A 20,937-nucleotide genomic window follows, 5' to 3' on the forward strand; every position below is an offset into this window, starting at 1 on the left:
CTTCCAGGCCTTTGTATCTGCTGTCCGCTGTACTCTCCTAGTCATGAAGGGTTTGGACCTTCAGCCATGCTCCCCAACTATGAGAGCACCACATCCCCCTGAGATAAGGCAGAGGACTGTCCCGCACACAAGCCATCAGGTGGCTGCTCTGCCTCCCAGGCTGGTGTTCCCCTCATTCCCACACGTGCAGCCTTCATATCACAGCTCAGAACTGGAGCTCACGATGGGATTTGCTTGGTGATTATTTGGAGAATGTGTACTGAAAATATCCACTCCATAATGTGGCTAAAACCTAATCTGTATTCACTGGATGGCTATGAAAGACAGCACAGACCAATCATTGATGCATCTGAGAAAATACAAAGAGCTATAAAGAGGAAAGTGCTAGCAGTGGAAGAGGCAGGCGGAGGGTGGCACAGTCGTGGGACACTCAAATCCGCATGGCAAATGCTTAGCCCCATTAGTCACCATGACCGGGTCTCTATGGAAACGCCTGGAAGATGGTCCTCAAAATAGACAGGGAGCACGCTGGGTTTCTGCAGCAGGCACAGAAAGGCCCAGCCCTGCCTCCTGCTCTTCCTACCTGGAGGATGGGAGCAGCACACCCTTTCCAGGACTGTTCATGGACTGAGACGGAGGGGTCTCAAGAGCTCCAGCCTGATGTGCAGACTCGGGTTCTAGTTGCGAGCGTGGCCCTGCTCCTGGCCCAGCCCTGCCCTCCACCTCCTGCCTTGCCGTCAGACCCTCTGCAGCAGGAACACACTCACTCCAGGATTCAGGCCCCAGAAGCAGGGAGATTCCAGTGGTCCCCCACTGCCCAAAGTCTGGCACCAGCACCCACAGCACAGCTCCCTAAAGAGCACGCCAGCCTCTGTGAAGCTGAGGAACAGGCTCTGTGCTGGGCTCCTGGGGGCTTCTTCAAACCTCCACTGAGCATCTCCACTTTACAGAGAGGGAAACTCAAGTTCACAGGACTTGACCACCAGCTGAAGTCAAGACTCAGCACGAGGATGCGGCGGAGGCTGCGCCGAGACCCCAGTCGGCTCAGCGCTGACTCCATGCCAGTCCGAGCCATGCAACTGCTGTCATCATCACACAAGAAAGTTGATGGCTTTGCTCTCTGCCAACATCCCATAAAATATTAATAACTTCTGAGAATCCATGCTGAGGGAATCGCCCCCAAAACACAGAAAAGGCTCTACGAAAAAACCACTACATATAACTTTTATAATAGCAAACATTTTGAAGCAATCTAAATGTTCAACAATAGAACAAGTATTAAATTATCTTATATTCATTTGATAAAATATAGTTCAGCCCTTAACAATATGTGCGAGACATGTTTATAACATGGGAAATGCTTATACTTTTGTCAAGCATAAAAAGGGACAGAGAAGTATAAAAACAGTATGATCATCCCTATGGACAAAATTAGAATTGGAAAGTAGCAAAAAGACTTGGGAATGCACAAAAATGAATTAGAGGTTGTTCTGGGGATAGGGAAAGGCTATTTTTTATCTATGTTTTCTGATTTTCTCTCATCTTCTACCATGAGAATATATTCCTTTCATGAAGTGATCTAGTGGGAGGTTCAGATTCTAGTGGGAGGTTCAGATTCTAGTGCGAGGTTCAGATTCTGGGGGCAGGAACTCATATTTGAACCTGGGGCTCTTCCCTCCCACCTGTGCAGTGCTGGAGGAGACCAGCTGTGCTGAGTTCAAGTTCCTCCTCTATATGGGAGAACCTCAGCCTTCAGGGCTGTGGCAGGGCTCAGAAATAACAACATAGAGACCTCATGCCTGGCCCAGCAGGTGACCCGTACTGCGAAACAGTTGCTTTGAAATTAGAGGCTGGGCCTGTTAGCTCGCACCTGAACTCCCAGCACTTTGGGAGGCCAAAGCAGAAGGATCGCTTGAGGCCAGGAGTTCAAGACCAGCCTGGGCAACATAGGGAGACTCCATCTCTACAAAAATTAACAAATACAAATAACAAATACAAAAATTAGCTGGGTGTGGTCAAAGCGGGAGGATCGCTGAGCCCAGGAGGTCAAGGATGCAGTGAGCTATGACCGCACCACTGCATTCCAGCCTGGGCAATAAGCAGAAGCCTGTCTCAAAACTATACACAAACTCAAAAAGTCAAAAATTAAAGAAGAACCTTTCTCCTTTTTGAATTGAATTAGTGAGGCTGCTCTAAGTCAGAGAAAGAATCAGTCAGGCCAGGCCAAAGCTGGGGATACTGGGTCTGCCAGGGAACGAGGGCCCGGCCTGGCATGGCGGCCTACAGGTGTGATAGAAACTCCTTCAGGCCATGGGGGCTTCTAGGGAGCTGCAGCCTCAGTTCGTCGTTGGAGGGGACTCTGGAAGAATGGTGAGGGGAGCCCAGGTCATGGGGGGTGGGGTGCAGGGAACATGGCAGCCCCAAAGCCCTGGCTGGGGGTGAAGAGCGGGTGAGTCCGAGACCTGGATTCCACTGCGCAGGGCCGGAGGGGAGCTGCCTGGGCTGTGTCCTGGGATGCGGATCCTGCACTACACGTGCCCCCAGTGGGCCTGAAGACGGGCGCAGGATGCGATCAGAGTGAGGGGCAGACAAACGTCACCCTTTTCTCATGCACTGCCATGCCGTGGCTGGCTAGCCAAGGTCTGAACTCTCCACCTGTCCCTGCCCAGATGGTGAACGCTGGTAAACTCAACGCAATCACCCATCCCTCCAACCCAATTGAGAGCTCCCTCCTCCACAACACCATCCCAGCCCCTTCCCTTCAGAGCCATCTCCCCTCCTCCCAAATGCCCTCTGTCTGCAGGATCAGGCTGCTCTGGCCCCTGCAGGCTCTCCCCAGGCCCCTGTGTTGGCGCTGCTGTCCTACACCAGGCACCTCCTCTCCTAGCCTGGAGTTCTTCGAGGGAATGAGGAGTGAGAAAGACAGAGAAAGAAACCAGGGAGATTTTCAATGCTCGATTTGTGAGCACTGGTTACATGGCAAGGAATTATTTGTGCAAGCTTGTTTCACTCTGCCAGCATCCCTGCAAGGTGGCTGAGTCACAGCGCTTCACAGAGAACCAGAGCTCAGAGCGTAAGTGACTGCTCAGGGCACTCGGCCAACTTGGCAAAACACAGCAAACTTGAGACCAGAAGCAGGTCTGTAGGATTCGAAGCCAAGATCATTCCATGGGGTCTGCGTCTGCTGGTTCCTCCACATCCCAAGGGCCTGAACTATGAGTCACAGGGCGAGGTGCCTGTTCTCCCTCTCTTTGTATATACACAGATATGTAAATGTGTGATCCCAAACAATGCTCAGAGAGAAGACTCTGCTCAGAAACGGAAACCCCCACATGGCTGCTCTGGGAACAGATGCCGTTCACCTCAGCTGACGAGGTCCCTGCAGGCTTTCACTGTGATCTTGCTGCAGTCAGAGACTAACCCAGGTGTACAGGCGGCCGGCATAGCCATGGTTCCCAAGCAAAGCCAAGATACCAAGGGCCTCTTAAGTGGTGGAATGCAGGAGGAGTGGAAATGGATACCCCGGTGGCCATGGCAAGACCCTTGCCCCACTGGGGCTCACAGATCCAGCTGTAGCATTGGGAAGGGGGCTGGAGTCACCGTGACCCCTGCTACCCAGTTCAGCTCCTATGCCCTATGACTTGCAAAGTCTCAAGAATGTGCTGGGGTCCCGTTTAAGGTTTAAGGACTTGACCCAACCCAGACCATCCCTGCATTCCCCACCCTCCTCACAGGGGAAGCCTGAGTGTCCTGTGACCCCTCGGAAGATCACCTTGGAAATCCAAGTTCCAACAACGTCCACATCATGATTGAGAGTCACACGCCCACGTGATGAATAAACATCTCAAGATCCCTAAAAAGGTTCATAGCCTTTAACCTAGGAGTAACTCCTAACTAGAAAACTTGTCTAGTCAGAAAATTGAATCGAAATTTACGTATTAACATGTTCACTGGAAACAGCCACATATAATAATAGTGAGATAAATTGTGACACTGCAAACAGGAAAATATCATGCCCCGTTTCTGGAAATGGTTCCACACTGTCGTGCTAGGCCCTGGCCTTGGCAGGTGCCGCCGGCAACTGAAAGCGCACGGCTGGGCTGCTCGCTGCCAGGGCTCCCACAGGGACAGGCTCACCTCCTGAAAGCAGAAATGCCTTTCAGATCTTAGCATTGTTTTTTAAAAGCCATGCATTTCCTCCAGGATAAAGGGATTAATATTCGCATTATTTGCCAACATGCCTCTGTGCCCACGACAACCCAAACACTATCAATTACCAAACAGAAAAAGCAAGCCTGGGGAAGAAACGACCTGGTGCTGCAGAAGGAGCCTCCTTCCCTCCCGAGGTTCCTCCTGGTGGCCTCTGGCAGGACAGATTGTCCACAGGCTCACTCCAGGTGTGGCAGCAGCTGGACGACCCCGCCCTGGGGAATTTGCTTCTTTAGCCTGATAGAATATATTAAGACAAGTTGAACTTCATTCTTATTAGCCTTTTTAGGGAACCAGAATTCCTTTAGATCCAGATGTGTTTTCTGTTCAAACCTTAATAATTTAACAAAAATAGATCTGACTGCCAATTGGTTCACTCAACACTCATGCACAGAGCATCACATGTGGTAAGCGCCCCCATCTCCCATCCACCCTTGATACCACCTGAGCTACCTAACAACCTGGTGAAGCGGGAATTATCATGTCCTCCAAACTAGCAAATAGACCTGCTCTGGTCTCATGATGAAGTCACTCAGCCACATCTGGCGACTGTCCTCAGATGTCCGAAGTGCTGCGTCTCAAACCACCACCCTAACAAAGGCAAGCCCACCTTTCTTTAGTTATGAAACAAAGACGTGGCCTCCCAACTGCTAACCATCTTTCTATGCCATGTAAACGAGACCTCAAAACCACCTTCTCAAATTCTCCAAGAATAGAGACAGTAAAAGATGGCAGCTGTTGGGCCAGTTCCAATTTACTGAAAGCAAGAAAAACATGTAACCACCTCTTAATGCCATGGGCCACACTCCACACCCAGGGCCTCACCCCTCTCCTTGCTGTCCCCCAGACTGAAGAGCACCTGCCTGGGCCTCTGTCTGGAGGCGGCCCCACCATGCATGGATGCCAGGAAGGGGGTCCATGTGCTGCCCAGTCCCTGGGGTGGGCAAGGGGGTATTGAGGATGAATGCCACAGATTCACGGAGAGCCCCTTGTGAGTTTTCACACCAGGGCTCAGGTATATGGCTCCTAGAACTGGGCTGATCTTCCAGGAATAACAGAAATATCTGCATAAAAGACTAGCTTTTAAAACAGAAGTGATTATAATAAATCTTTGCTTTGCAGGTGGTAGGGATTTACGGTGTGCCAGACACATTTACAAATGTCATTTCACTTTGATTCTGAGCCTCAGAGCAATGTGTGAGGTCGCCATGGGAGAGGTCCATGCCGCCCTGAGATGGGGAAATGGAGGCTCAGGGGCATCCCTGATGCAGCACGTAGCAGGACCGAAACGTAAATCCAGGTCCCCTGGCTCCACCAAAAGCCTCTACTATACCACAGAGGGGACTGAAGCACCATGAAGAAGGTCTTTGCTTTCAGACAAGAGTGCAGTGAAAACCACAGCTCTTTTCCCTCACCCTGTCCCCCTACCTGTTTCCCCAGAGGCTGCAGTGAAACAAGGTCAACAACGTCAATGAAATGCCACCTCTCACCCTGCACTGAGCCCAGCTGTGGGGGCCCAGTAGGCATCTGCGCAGGCCTGGTCCCACCACTGGCCCACGATACCTATGGGGAAAGGGAGTCAGCACAGGCGGTAGGAGGGTGGCGAGGAGACAGGTGCAGGTCTCAGAGGAAACAATAGTGCATGGAGGCAGGGGCTGCACTGAGCAAGTAATAGACACCATCTCATGTAATCCCTGGAGCAACTTATGCAGCAGGCATCATCCCATTCCATAAAGGAAGAAACTCAGGCTCAAAGAGGTAAAGTGATGTGTTGAAGGTCACATAGCTAATGCATGATAGAGCTTGGGATCGGAGTCCAGGGCTGCCTGGTTCTGAGAGGCCATGGAACCAAACTACATTTCCAAAAGAACTCCCCGAGCCTCCCTATGAAGAAAGGGTGCTACAGATTGAATGTCTCCTCCAAAACTCATGTTGAAACCTAATCCCCAGTGTGGCACTGTTGGGAGCTGGAGCCTTTAATTGATGACTGGGTCATGAGGGCTCTGCCCTCATGAATAGGGCTCTGCCCTCATGAATGGATTAATCCTTTCAAGGATTAATGTGCTGATGGATGACTGGGTTCTCATGGGCAGGAAAATGGTGACTTTATAAGAAGAGGAAGAGGGTTCTGAGCTAGCACATGAGCATGCTCAGCTCCCTTGCCATGTGATGCCCAGCACCACCTGGGCACTCTGCAGAGTCCCCGGCAGCAAGAAGGCCCTCATCAGACATAGCTCCTTGACCTGGGACTTTGCAGCCTCTATAAGAAATGCATTTCTTTATAAATTACCCAGTTTCAGGTATTCTGCTATAAGGAACAGAAAATGAACTAGTACAAAAAGGGGAAGAAAATTAGGGCAAGAAATGGAAGCAGCATGTAACGCAGCAGGGGGCTCAGCCCGACCCAGAGCCTTCACGCTTTCTGGCAGGCACCTCTGCCCACACAGGCATGTGCAGCTTCCAGGCTGTTCTGGGCTGAGAGGCATCCCGGGGCCAAACCAACTTCCTAGTCTTGGCTCTAATTGTCCACTGTTCTCTCTAATTTCCGCACTATTGTCAATTTTTAAAGGGTGTTCTTAGTACACCCAGGGGAGAGGCCAAAATGAACAGAAAGGACCTTTATGATCATTAAGGACTAAAGCTTTTCTTCATCTGAAATTCCCAAATTGCCCAGGCTTCTTCCAGCCGCCCCACCAGTATTCAGGCAGGACCGGTTCATCCCCGGTTGGTGGAGGCCTAGTGGTCTGTAACGCAGTGCTCCCAGCTCTGTTCACTCTGGAGCCCCTGGGGCAAGTGCCAGCCTCTGAGCTTCAGTCTCCCTGTTTGTAAATGATGGAGAAAACCTCACGCATAGGACTGTGGCAAGGAGTGCATGGCAGCTCTTACGCAAAATGCCGGGGACAGGAGATGCTCAGCAGTCTGAGGTCCTTCCCTTTTCTCTGTCCTGTGCCGCTCCAATTCTAGAACCCTCCTTACCCTTAGGGCCTACTTAGAACAGTGCCAAGGGCAGTCCGTGCCCTAGGAAGGGCATCGTTTCCAGACTGCAGGGACTTCTCCCCGCTCAGCCTTGTACCTTGAACTTCTCCCTCACGGCTCTGCTCCTGGGTGCCCTGCTGCTCATCCAACCAAACAAAGGCCCCCAAGCCATCTCAAAAACCCTTACCTGGGGTTAGGGCTGCCGACCCTAAGACAGAAGGGAGGAGCCCACCTGCTGTCTACCTCCCCACCCCAAGTCACTCTGCTCTCTGCTCTTGGGACCCTGTTCTGCCTGTGGCCCTCCCTTCGCTCACTTGCCCCATGAAAGTCCTGCATAGCTGCCTGGTGGAATCTCCTTTGGCAATAGATAAAATACAGCTAGTCCCCCTGGGCCTGACCCCACCCCACAACCAGGGGGGCCCAGGTGTCTTCCCTGGCTCAGCTGTCTGAGCCCAGGGACACAGCTGACTGTGCCCACCCAGGTCATCAGGAGACAGATAGGACATTTCCACCTAGAAAAGTGGCTGGGCTACAGGGAAGCCTCCAGAGAACAAAACAGTGAAACCCTCTGCAGAAACACCAGACCTTTCCTTCCTGCCACTCAGGCGGGCTCAGAGAGGAGGAAGAGTCCACAGGAGCCCAAGTGTAAAATGCAAACCCACAGCCGCCATGATGGTGCCCACCTGGTCCCAATAGCGTTCACCTATGAGGGGCCAGGAAGCAGCCTCTGCAGGACCAGGGGGTCTGCGGGCTGGACGAGAGGGTCTCCAGGCCGAAGGGGGCTGGTGGAGTGCAAGGAGAAAGGCTTGCTTTCTCCTCATGCCACTGGAATCATTTCCATGTGTCTCTAGCCCATGAAAGGGGCAGAACAAGCTTATTAATGAACCGGATCCTGGATCAAAGAGGAGTTACTCATTCACAATGACCTCTTGGGTAAAGAAGAGGAAGAAAGGGGATATATATGCTTATAAGTGACTGTCTGCAGCAGATCCAAAATAGATGAGCTGATTAAATAATTTCCAGAGAATAAAGATTCTCACTTCAATAGAAATACTAAGCTCGTTTCTCAGTAAAATATTTTTGAGTTCAATTTAGAAAGGCACAGTGTAGGATGGAAGTTCCCAAGTGCAACAAGAAGAAGCTGTCAAATAAACTGTGCTAAGTGTCCAGTAATGGAGTTCTCTTGGGGTTGAACACAACATTGAGTTGAGGCATTTACAAAACAAACACTTTTCCGCACAAATAGCATGAAAAGCTGTCCACGCATAGTCGTGGTGAGTGGGGTGAAAACAAGGGGTTCACCACACCCTGTTCTCATCTGCCATCCCAAGCCACTCTCAGTTCTGGAAACAGTTGCAGAGCACACGCCCAGCCAGACACAGTCAACTGCCATTTCAGAAGGTGGCCCACTCTACAGCAAGTGCAAGTCAAGACGGAGGCTGAGATCCGCCTGCTGCACCTGTTTTGACGGGCACTGAGCCCTTCTTATGTCTGCACTGTCACCTGAGTGCTGAGCTGCCGCCTAGGTGAACAAAGATGCCCCCACGCAGAGGTGCCGGCGCAGCATGGTGAGCCCGTCTTTTTCCCCCAAGGTTTCCCATGATGACCTTCAGCACCCACCCACATCTGGGGTGCCCAGCCACACCCCCAAGACCTTGTTCATGCATTTGGAGAAAAGGAGCACATCCACCCAGAATCAATGGGCGGCTGGCGGGTACTCACCCCACTGCAGAGGCGCCAGCTGCAGGTGCTCCAGGACGAGCTGGTTCAGGAGTCCTTCCACACTCGCCTCGCCGCTGCGCTTCAGGGAGGGGTGAGTCTTGGTCAAGGAAAACGCAGCTCCTGCTGAGCCCAGAGACAGGAGAACATCTAGAAGTCTCTAGACAGAGACCCTCAGATGGGAAACCTCCTACAGCAGATGTCTCCCCTCTTCTGAAGGGACTGTCTAACCAACCACTATGACATCACCCTGGGTATGTGGACATCAGGGGCATATAAAACAGCAAGTGCTTCTCCTTCTACCCCTCAAATCTAGTAAATTAAATTACTGCTATGTAAGAAAGGGAAATCCACTGGGATAATTTTAATCCAATAACTATTCTTGCTGGGGAAAATAAAGAGAAATGGAAAGTTATTTTTCCTTAATAAAACACACAAGCTGGTTCACTGTTGAATACAACTCGTGAGTTCCTTGACACACGTCAGTTTCATGCTGGTTTCACGTCGGTCCTGTTATCTGTCTTGATGTAATTACACATATTATTAAGAACGAGCTCACTTAAGAGAGCTCATAATCGAGGAAGCCATAAAGTCTCTCAGCAAGTATCAGTGGATGAAGTAATTAGGTCTAAAAATGTAGAAAACAGAAACCTCCCTTGCGCTAGTATTAAAGAGCCAATGTGATTCGCAAAACAGATCTCTAAACCTGTTTCCCTTTTCCTACATAAGTTAAAGCCACCATATTAAGTTGCAATAAAAGGGGAAATTTTTAGTTTCTAACATTCTCTAGTGATTGCAAAAGTGGAGAAAGCACCCCACCTTCCTTCTTCCTTTCATAAGTTAATTCCATTCAACAAACACATCCAGTTCATCTGAAGCACGCCATGCACAGCGGGTAGGGTGGCCTTGAGGATGAAGGGAGGGCGGGCCACGCACCCTGAAGTTGAGAGGTTCACATTCTGGTGAAGGCAGCAACAGGAAACCTGAGACTGGCAATGGCCAACCCTGGGGACAGTCCTGTGGGAACAAAGCTCCTGCAGTTTGAGGTAGAATGGAGCAGAGGCTAAGCATTGCAAGCGAGAGGGAGCAGGACGAAACGGAGGCCCCTGGGTCTCTCCTGCTGGCTGGTGGGGGAGTCGGGCTCAGAGGTGCTGAGCAGAGTGGGCATATCCCCCTCATCAATGGTCCAATGCACTAGCCAGAGAGGGCTGTCCAGACAAGAAGGCTGCCCAAGAGAGCCAGCTGGCCACAGCACCACAGCCACCAGCAGCAGCACAGGCTAAGGTCAGCAACATGCTGGCCTGGGGGCTCAGAAACCCCTGCCCACTCCTGTGTCCTATTTTATTTATTTATTTATTCATTCATTCATTTATTCATTCAGATAGAATCTCAGGCCGAGCACAGTGGTTCATGCTTACAGTGCCAGCACTTTGGGAGTCTGAGGCAGGCAGATCACTTGAGACCAGGAGTCTGAGGCTGTAGTAAGCCATGATCGTGCCACTTCACCCTAGCCTGGGCAAGACAGAGAGACCCTATCTCAATAAAACAAAACAAAAAACCAAAAATCAATAAAACAGAATCTCACTCTGTCACCCAGGCTTGAGTGCTGTGGCACGATCTCGGCTCACTACAACCTCTGTCTCCCAGGCTCAAGTGATTCTCCTGCCTTAGCCTCTCGAGTAGCTGGGATTACAGGCACCTGCCACCACGCCCAGCTAATTTTTGTATATTTTTAGTAGAGATGGGGTTTCACCATGTTCACCCAGGCTGGTCTACAGATTCCTGACCTCAAGTGATCTGCCCATTTCCCAAAGTGTTGGAATTACAAGCATGAGCCACAGTGCCTGGCCCTATTTTAGCTATTGTGGACTTCTTTCAATTCTCCCCAAATACTGTGTGCTCTCTCTGAATTCCAAGCCACCCCTCCCACACTCTGTGTGTTCCGCCTGGAAATGTCTTTCCCTGCCCTCTTCTCCTTCCTGACTTTATGTCTCAACCTGACCTTGCTTCTCCTACAGGAACCCTCCAGAAGGCGTGCATGCATCCCCCGACAACCTGCGCTAGACGCGGTCATCTTCCTGTTTCTTGGCTTCAGCCCTAGCCTGTGAGCTCCATGAAGGCAGAGACCTGGTCTTAAGGCCTAGAATAGTGTTTGGTTCACTGCAGTTACTCAATGTATATTGCCTGATGAATAAATGAACACCAAATGAGCAAACATCCCAGGTGGGAGTGCAGGTGCCACGCCTCATTCAGCAGCACAGTCCGCAGCCCCTCCACACACAGCACAGCGCAGTGGCTATAAGACTCAGCAAACCTTCCTGCACCTGACGCCCGGGGCCCGCTGATGGCTTCTGCACACTCTCAGGCTTCACTGCTCAGGGTCTTCTTGCTCCTGGCCCCAGTCCACACATGCTGCTTGCTTCATTCCACAGCAACCCAAATGTCTAACTCATCCTGTCTTCCCTCAGTAGAGAAGCTGAGGGCTTGGGAGCTGTGGCTGAAGCTCTGAGGCCGGCAGAGGTGCCCCGGCCCTGAGTAAACAGCTCCTGCTCTCACTGGCTCTGCTCCCTCTTTTCTCTTCGTGGAGCTTGGTGCCCAAAAGGGCAGGTTCTGGAGACCCGGCCCAACTTTGAATCCTGGCACCGCCACTGATGAGTTTTGGTTAACTTACTTAAAGTCCCTGACCTCACTTTCTTCATCTGTAAGACGAGCATGCTAGCAGTGCTAACTTCACAGGCCCGCCACGAGGAGTGCCCAGAATCATACTCCTGGCCTGTGGGTAGCATTAAGTAAGCGTCGCCCACCGTTAGCATCAGCCTCATCCCCATTCTTCTCCTCTCTCCTGTTCCTCCTCCGTCTCAGAGGAGATGCAGAAACTTCTCTCTTTGCCCCAGGAATTCAGCCATCATTTCTGTTGCCTCCAACTCCCTTGGGGATCTTACTCTCCCACAAGCAATTTATCAAAGTGTTTCCTGCACAGATAATTCCCTCCTTAGAAGAATTCTCCAAACGAAATTTTCTCCATCTCATTACACACATAGCCCATGTCTGCTGAATTGATATGGTTACTGATAAATACTCTGCAATGAACTTTTAATTATCTTCTTTTGCCCTGTGACAATCCTTATTCATTCAATAGTTAACAGGTAGCTACTTGAGCTAGGGTTTGGGGTTATGGAGCTGACTGTGACCCAACAGACAGCCCTTCAGAACATGGTGACCTCCAGCAATCACACTTCTGGGTTTATACCCAAAGAATTGAAAGCAGGGACTCAGGCAGATGTTTGCAAACCCATGTTCGCTGCAGTGATATTCACAATAGCCAAAGGGTGGAAGCAGCCAAAAGTCCGCCAATAGAGGCATCAATCAACAAAATGTGGTCTATCCGCAGAACGGAATGTTATTCAACCTTTAAAGAAAAGGAAATTTTGAAAACATGCTACAATATGGATGAACCTTGAGGACATTATGTCAAGAGGAACAAGCCAGGTACAAAACACTTATGATTCCACTGACCGGAGGCACCCATAGTGGTCAGATCCACAGAGACAGAATGGATGCTGGGCACCGGGGGCAAGGAGGCAAGGAATGGGAGGGAGCATTTCATGGGTGCCCAGTTTCAGTTTGGGAAGGTGAAAAAGTTCTGGAAGCAGATGGTGGTAATGGCTGCATGATAATTTGAAAATATTTAACACTCCTGAGCTGTACACTGAAGCATAGTTAAGACAGCAAATTTTCTTAAAATGCCGACCTAGGAGGGAGGCTATAATTAGGAAGCAGAGTGACGCTAAGGAAGCCCGGAGAAAGCCATAATCAGGGACAGAGAACTGAGAAATCTCGCAGGGTAGGGGCATTTGAGAAGACGGCCATGGCGGGAGCTCGGGAAGCTCTTGACAAGGATGGCCCCCCCTGCGGCCCCCTCATCCTTCCTAAGGCAACTTTGCAGGCAGCTTCCCCCAGTCAAGCATGCAGCCGCCCTGTGTGTTCATTCATGTTGCATCAATGGCCATTTTCTCCCTCAGCAGTCAGGCTGCATCTCTGCGAGGGGTGCCCCTTCTCGGGCAGTAGGCACAGGAAGCAACAACTGGGGATTGGGGTCCTGCCTTCGTGCATCTCCCACCATGAGGATGGAGGCCGCAGCCCCAGGCCTATTTTGAGCGCCAGCAGCAGCGAGGCACCCCTCAAGGAGGCAGTGCCCTGCAGCTCCCTTATCTTTTTTCAAAAGCAAATCCGTCTCTCCCTCAAGAAGCCAGCATAGGTGGAACCCAGTGGGTGCTTTGGATGTCCAGGGTGTTTGGGACCTTAGGCATGACCTGTGTGGTCCCTTTCCAAGCCCTAAGTCAAAACAGGGAGGTCAGGCCCTATGGGCATCTGGGCATTAGGGCTCTCCGTTCAGAGCACCCCATCAGGGCTAAGGAGGTGCCCTGCTCCAGGCCCAGGGACGTATGCAGAGGTTGAGCTTGCTCCCTTCCACTGCACCCTTCTCAGGAGAAACAGCCGGGCCCAAGGACACCATGTCCGCCTGCCCAGGGCAGTCCACCGCCAGCCGAGCCCCAGACTCGTGGTGAAACCAGGTTCCCAGACGTCTCCTGGGAGGGCCTTAGGATCCAGATATGTGGCAGGCTCACAGGTGGAGCGAGGGCTGGCCTGGCTGGGCAACGAGGGGTCAAAGGCCATTGTGAGGGGCCCCTTCTGGGTCTGTTTTCTCAGTTTTCAAATAGGGGAAGGCGAAGGCTTGTCTCCCTCAGGGACTGAGCACTCCTGGAAACATCTGTTCTCACAACCCAGCACCTAGTTCAGGCGATTCAGGCCCCAAGTGAGGTTAGAAGATATCTGGCTGTCTGTGCCTGAGTGCTGGCTCTGGAGAAGGGACCACTATTCAGCTCAGTTGTTAGGCCACCTGCTTTCACCACCGCTGAGGCGAAGGGGTCTCCATTTCCCTACCCCGCCCACAGCCAAGTTCCTGAGTAAATGGCAACCCACGCTCAGTTTCCCAGAAATTTTATTTTCTTAAGAGGAGTTGCTTAGTATTAAGAACTGATTGGCTGGGAAGGTCTGTGTCTTTATGAGCAGGGCATTGCAGGGTTTCATTTCCATGGATAATGAGTGAATTGTTTTTCTTCCTTTGAACCCACAGATTTGAATATCCCCATTTTAATGCTCAAGGCACCATATTAAATTACTTGTCAAGGTGAGGAATGCGAAAGTAAGGGAATCTCATCAGCCAAGACTAAAGAACTTTTCTGAAGGAAGGGGAGGAAGCGCAGCATGTGCCTGGCATGTCGGAGAGGCCCAGGGACACCTGGCCAGTGGTGAAGGGGCAGGTGCTCAGTCCAGGGGCCTGCACTTCACCCTCCCTGCAGTCTTGCTGGGTGAGGGCTGGAGCTAGGATGCGATCCCAGGGCTGTGTGGTTCCCATGCCTATGCTTCCCCATGCACGTGCTCATACACACAGGCTGGGCCTTGTGCTGGATGCAGGGCCCTGAACCCAGCTCAGCGGCACATGCTGCACCCTCCTGGAGCTCCTGGTCTGGTGGCCACAGGCCAGGTGGGACTGGCTGCGCCCTGCTCCCTCCTGGGGCTCCCTGAATCCATGAGGCATCATCAAACTCGGGGCTCAAGGGCTTTTTAGAGAACAGGCAAAAAATGCAGAGCCCACCATAACCCCATGGATCTGCACACTTGTTGGGGTGAGCAGACCAACAGCCAAGAGCTCCCATCTCCAGGGTGTGTGCTGCAGGCAGGGCCTGCTCTAGCAGCTTACACGTGCTCAGTGACATAACGTTCACCATGGCATTATCTAATTTGCAGAGAAGGAAAGAGAGGCACAAAAAGGTCAAGAACCTGGCCAAGGCCACATGCTACACGGCAGCCCACTCTGACCCGAGGCTGCATTCTCAGCCACTGCCAAAGCCTCCCAGTTACAGAAACTGGGCAACAATACTAGGCACCGAATGTCATGTCTCTGTGTGAATATGTGCGTGTACACCAGTGTGAATGGGCACATATCCATATACAGGCCGCCACGAGCACAGACGGCGCAGCCCCCGAGCCCCGCACAAAGGCAAGGCTGCTAAGAAGCTTCAGCGCTCTGCTCCTTCCCGGCCGGGGAGTTCTCCTGCTCTGCTGTGCTGCTCTGGCCCCCACCCCAGCGTGAGGCCCTCCCTCCCCACGTAGTAGCCAAGGGACATCACAATGGCTCACACCAGGACCCTCCCAGGAGAAGGTCAGGGCACAGGGAGGGAAGCCCCAAGGTGGCCCTGAGACTCCAGCTGCCTCTCTCTGGAGAGGAGGTGAAGGAGAACCTGCTGCAGATGAACTGACGACGGTCTAGCTCTCAGGACTGTCTGTCCTCAAGAATCTCAGAGGCAGAGGCCCTAGGGCCCCACTAGGATAGAAGAGACGCAGGAGAAAATGTGGAGACAGAGGAAGACGAAGAACAGGCCAGAGGGCTGGCCCTGGCCCTGCATGTGTTACGATGATGACATCTCCCAGTCACGGGTAACATGCACCACAGGTTTGGGACAGACACCCACAGTTTATTTTCTTGGAAACGGTACAGTGTATTCCAAAACTGCTCAATTCCAGGGCTCCTAAGGTTGCCCCAGCCTGACCCACACCTGAAACCACTCTGGCTTTCCTCCACCACAGAAGCACACAGCAGCTTGGACACTCCTCCACTATAGGAGTGCATCAAGGCGCAGGCATCCCTCCACTGTGGAAGCTGCACCATGGCGTGGGCATCCCTCCACTGTGGTAGCTGCGCCATGGCGTGGGCATCCCTCCACTGTAGATGTGTGTCAAACCACAGGCACTCCTCTGCTGTAGAAGCTGCACCATCACTGGCACCCAGTCGTCTATCAGCCGCAGAAGGGGCCCTGGGTGCAGTGTTCACAGCCTCAGTCCACAATGGCACCTCCTCTGGACAGAGGGAGTCCCCAGTGCCCATTCTGCAGGTGATCAGGAGTATGAAAAGATAGAGGGGAAGGCTTTCAACCTTACTGATTCTACAGACCCTGTGAGAGTTAAAGAGTAACTCACTCTGCCCTCCAAGGGTTTACAAACCGGAGATGTGCCACGTTTCTCAGAGCCCCGGCGAGGGGCTCTTTCCTCTGTGCCCCACAGCCTTGGCGAGATTCCTCTCCTGTGGAGCTTCAGGGACTCCATGCTAACTGTCCATTTCCACGTCTGTTTTCATAGTGGACTTGGAGATCCACATCCTTACCGCGTGCTGCAGACCTGGACGCACCCTGCTCTCTCCTTTCCAGGCTCTGTGCCCAGCTCTTCCTGGAATGTCCCTTCCCTTCTTCTGCCTGGTCAACTCCTCTCTTTCAGACCCAGCACAACCGTACCTCCAGGGGAGCCAACTGAGTACAGCCACATGGCCGCCCTGCCCTGGTGGTCTGCACAATGCTCTTTCGAGCCTGATCCAGCAGCGCTGCAGTTGGCACTTGCATGTCTCTTTCCCTTGAGGCACTGTGAGCACCCTTCTTGAAGCTCTCATGTCTCATGCAACTCCTGGGACCAAAAGTAGCTCCATAAACATGGATTAAATGTAATGAAAGCATGCGTGGCAAGTCCGCATGAACACAGCCACAAAGAAAAGGATGGTTTTCATCAAAAGCTGCCCTTCACCAGCAGTGCACCCACAACTCATCTTCAGCATGAGGAAGAGAGTGGCTCCCTGACGATCTACCCTGGCACACCAGGAGGTAACTGATGCTGCCCCTCAGCACACAGCTGGCACACACAGCCAGTACCGTCTAACATGTGAGGGGACCGAGCCTCAGGAAGGTCAAACAACTTGCTGGCTTTGAGTGATGGGTAGGAAGCTAGCCCCGGCCTGGGATGTCACTTAGCACCACGTGATGCTCACAGAGTGGAACTCCTCCCTGCCCACAGGGGCATGGGGTGGATGCAAGCCTGCTCCCGGATAACTCCGACCAGTCCTGTGGATTCTTCTGTGGCAACTGCTTGGCACCTGCATCCCTGTCCAAAGCCATCCTGCGGCTGCCTCCTCAATCCCTGTTACTCCATCGGCCATACCAGCCCTGCGTGCTGTGACACTGCCGGCGGGAAAACACAGCCAGTGCCCTTTATGAGAATTCTTAGAGGTTTCGGGCAATTAATTTTGATTTAGGGTAAGCTTCTAGAAGGTCTCAGGCTGACTCAGGACAGTCCCCTGCACTTTCTACCGGTCAAGTCCCTGCACCAACAAGACCCTCACCAAGCAGTGTGCAAAGCTGTTTCCCTCCCGAGGGGGAGGCCCAGGAGTGGGCCAATGCCAGCCCCTGACGAGACCACTGGTCACTGTGCACACGACTGGGTGATCCTGGGGGAAGCTGTCCTTTCCGGGAGGGGTCAGCTCTGCTGAGTCAGTTTGCCCCAAGCCCCTACCCCACCTGGGCTCAGCCCCACTGCTGTGGTGCCCCGAGCATGTCACCCCTCCTAGGAAATGCCATCCCCTGCAGAGTGTGAGGGGACTGGACCCCGGGAACTAGAGTGCCTGCAGCGGAGGGAAGTGGGGCTGCCTTGCAGCCACCACAGAACAGAGCAACTTCCTCTTCAGTAAAAAAGACATCAGATCTCCCTTCCTCTGCTCCTGACCAGACCCCTGTAAGCCATGCTGTGACTCACATAATCAAAGGCAGGGGAGAGTGGAAATGTGTGTGCCATGCTGGCAAGATGAGCTCAGTTTCACAGTTTCTGGTTTCGGTGTTCAGCTGTCATCTCATGGCCCACATGGCTTACAGGCACACGAAGTCATGCTCAGAGCAGTGACCAATTCTCAGTGAAGAAAATGTTCCCACTGGCCCATTCTCAATCTCAGAGTCGTCCAACCAGGTCCCAGAGTGGAAGGGGCAAGGGAAGACATGTCGGGACATGCCTGAGCTGTGGTGAGCACTACAGCAAGTGCTGTGCATGTGCCCTTCAACCAGGTGGGGCCAGGACAGTTGCCACTCTCACTCAGGGAAAGAACCAGAAAGCGGAGGGCTCAACAACGTGTCCCGGGCTACTCAGGGACAGAACAGCCACCCCCAGAGCCGCTTTAACTCCAGAGGCCAGGCTCTTTGCTGCAAAACGACATCTCCAGAGGAAAAGGACCTCCTCAAGAGCCCGTCTGCCAGACTGGTGACAACATGGAAGTGGAAAAGCATCCCTGTTGACAAGGCGGGGGGCACACAGGCACGCTCCCACTTTGTGGTAATATTCTGCAGCAGGAAAGAGGACAGAGAACATTGTCTATGAAATAATATGAAAAGTTTCCCAAGATATGCATTAAGTGAAAAAAGCAAGATGCAAAATGTATACCTTTTGTGTAAAAAAAATTGGGGTAAAAAGGGTGTGTTTGCATGTACTTATTATTTCAGAAATAAATTTTGTAAGTTTCTGTAAGAAACAAACAAATGTGGGCACTCTGGGAGGCAGGGAGGAAACAGGGCAGATGGGAATGTCTATTTTTTAAAACAATTTTGAACCATGTGCACCTACTTAAAGTAATACAAAAATTAGTATAACAAAAGTAAACAATAATGTGCCCTTGGTAACACCATGAACAAAACTAAATGCTGACAGTTCGCTACAGGCCTGGGACGCTGGGACACAGCTGCGCTCAAGTGTGGCCTCACCCCGGTCAGAACTGAGAGGCTCTAGGGAGGCAAGTCACTGACACATTTGGGCTCAAAACACACATATTTGTTTTTCTTTCTTTCTGTTTTCCCTCTTGATTCTCTTTGGAGTTTATTTTCACTTTCATGAAATTAAGACCTAGACTATGGCATATTACTTTCATTAAAAGTCTCACACCAGGCTTTGGAGGCAAGCAGCAGCCCTGTGCCTGCAGAGCAGAGACCATGCCTAACAGGCCTGGCCAGGCTGAGAAGCTCTGCAGTGATTAGTCCGGGGAGCAAGTCCGCCTGTGAGTAATTACCAAGTTGCCAAATGGTGCTGAAGCTTTGGAAGCCATTCCAATAGCATATTTCTATATTAATTTGCTTTCGGACGTGAGCCATAAAATTATACAGCTGAGCTAATAAAGCTAATTACCTGCATGCATATCTGACTTCCTTTCAGTCCTGTAAGCCACCCAAACAGTCTTGCATCTCAGCCTGTGCACAAGAATGGCAAGGCTGGCTGATGGGTCAGCAGCGATTACAGCCACAGTTGTAATACTACAACACACAGTGGCAATGGTGGCAGTGATGGGGGTGGCTACTGTCTCTTAAATACATGGACCCTGGCATTTGGAGCAAGAGGTCAATCCATAATGATGATGACAATAGTAGTTCCTATCATTACTGCCACCATAGAGAACATTTCCAAGGTGCTTGCTGTGAGGGACGCCCTGGGTAACTGTCCAACCCACATCTTCTCACTGCAATACTCACTACTTTCAAGTTAAGACTTCAGAATATGGTGGGTATGAGATAGGTACTGTTATTTTCATTTCAAAGATTTTTCTAGAAAACTGAGGCTCATGGAAAGAAAAAGAAGGCCAATGCCGCTAGCAAGTGACAGGGGCTAGGCTTGACCCCAGGCAGGCTGACCCCTGAGCCCACACTCTGCTCTCTGGCTTTCAGGGATTATTCAATATATTGTATTGATTCCTCACAGTAAACCTGGAAACTAGGAGCCATGAGTCCCACTGGACAAAGATCCTGCTGTCCACAGGGCCAGGTTGTACCAGGGCCCCGCAGTTGGCCAGTGGTTGGGTCAGTGTCCACACCCAGCCTGGCCAGTGTTTTTCCAGCCCAGAGGGAAGCCCAGCAGAGAGCTCTCCATGGTGCTGAAACAGCTGCCTCCTATCAAGGCTCTTCCTAGTCACTTGGGGATGAAGTTTCCAAATCCTCAACAGGTTTTTACCCCCACCATTCTGTCCCTGCCTCTCAGGAGACAGAGATGAAGACACTGGCAGCAGAACTGTGAAATCACTGCTGGGGCCAACCCAGGCTTCACAGAAGTCCCCTAATCCATGCCCACTGTTTAATGACTGACATCCCTGTGTGCCTGAGCACTAAGAAAACCCACGTCCCAGCCCAGCTCATGTTCTCATATCTGGAGCTGCCCACAGGCAGTTTCTAACGCCCTTGCAAGGAAATACAAATTCCTCTCACAGTGTCCTCCAAGCTTGCCACTTTCTGCCTCAGAGACGCGGCTGAGTTACTTGGAGTCCATTAGTTTGCTCACATGCCCTGCTGGTCAAACACCTGTGGAGGCAGTGAGCCGTGAGGTCCAGGGGCTGGGGCTATCTCTGCTCAGTTTAACCTTCCTCTGCCATCCCTGCTCAAACCAGCAAGGTCAATGAGGAGGCAGCCCCACCTTCCCAACTGCTTAGCTTCTGGGCCTTCCCATGGGAAAATATTACTTCGAAGAACAGAAAACATGCAATCCAATCCACTAAAGAAAGAATTCAGAGGACTGCTTGTGGTTCCAAGCCCTGGGAGAGGACGGGACAGTGCCCCGGTCACCGCCACACGATACAGGCTCCATAAATGCCTGCTGCTTTTCACTGAGCACTTGTGATGTGTCAGTTACCTACAGATCATCCTACTTAGTCCTCACAACAACTTCAGGGTTAGGAAGCCTCCTTGGAGATATTAGGTAATGCTCCCAAAGCCACATAGCCAGAAGGGGGTAGATTCAAACTCACCCCAGTGGGGAATCAAATTTGGGGTCTGCTGCTCCAAGAGCAGTGCCCCCTTCCCCGTCCAGACTCCTCCCACGAATCCATGTTTCCAGCGCAACCAGACTGAAGTCCACAGCGTGCCAGAGTGACAGGGTCAGGAGCTCACCTTCAAAGTAGCACTAAAGGCACAGAGACTTTTGGGTGCTGTGGAACCTTAGAGGCACTTGTGTTGGCCCCTTGAAGAGGTTGAGAGCCCCTCGGACTCGGAAAGCCTTTTTCTCCTGTGGGGTCACACATGAAGTTTTCTGGGGGAGGACATAAGGCAGTGGGAACACAGATGTGCTCTGCATTATTGGCTTAGGCCAATAACGGTGTCAGCTCATCCCCTGCCAGTGAGATGGTGATGC

General features: G+C 51.8%; 1 protein-coding gene across 7 annotated transcripts in view; it reads right to left on the reverse strand.

Annotated features, from left to right (window-relative positions):
- Positions 1-20,937, reverse strand: part of TRAPPC9 (trafficking protein particle complex subunit 9) — a 745,023-nt gene that overhangs the window by 145,521 nt on the left and 578,565 nt on the right. For all 7 annotated transcript variants that reach the window (XM_017895132.1, XM_017895131.1, XM_017895130.1 and 4 more), the window contains one exon: positions 8,908-8,998. In XM_017895132.1, the coding sequence (XP_017750621.1) occupies positions 8,908-8,998 (91 nt within the window). The remainder of the gene's footprint in view (positions 1-8,907; positions 8,999-20,937) is intronic.

Source organism: Rhinopithecus bieti, unplaced genomic scaffold (assembly GCF_001698545.2).
Source record: "Rhinopithecus bieti isolate Rb0 unplaced genomic scaffold, ASM169854v2 scaffold_25940, whole genome shotgun sequence".
NCBI classification, from domain to species: Eukaryota; Metazoa; Chordata; class Mammalia; order Primates; family Cercopithecidae; genus Rhinopithecus; species Rhinopithecus bieti.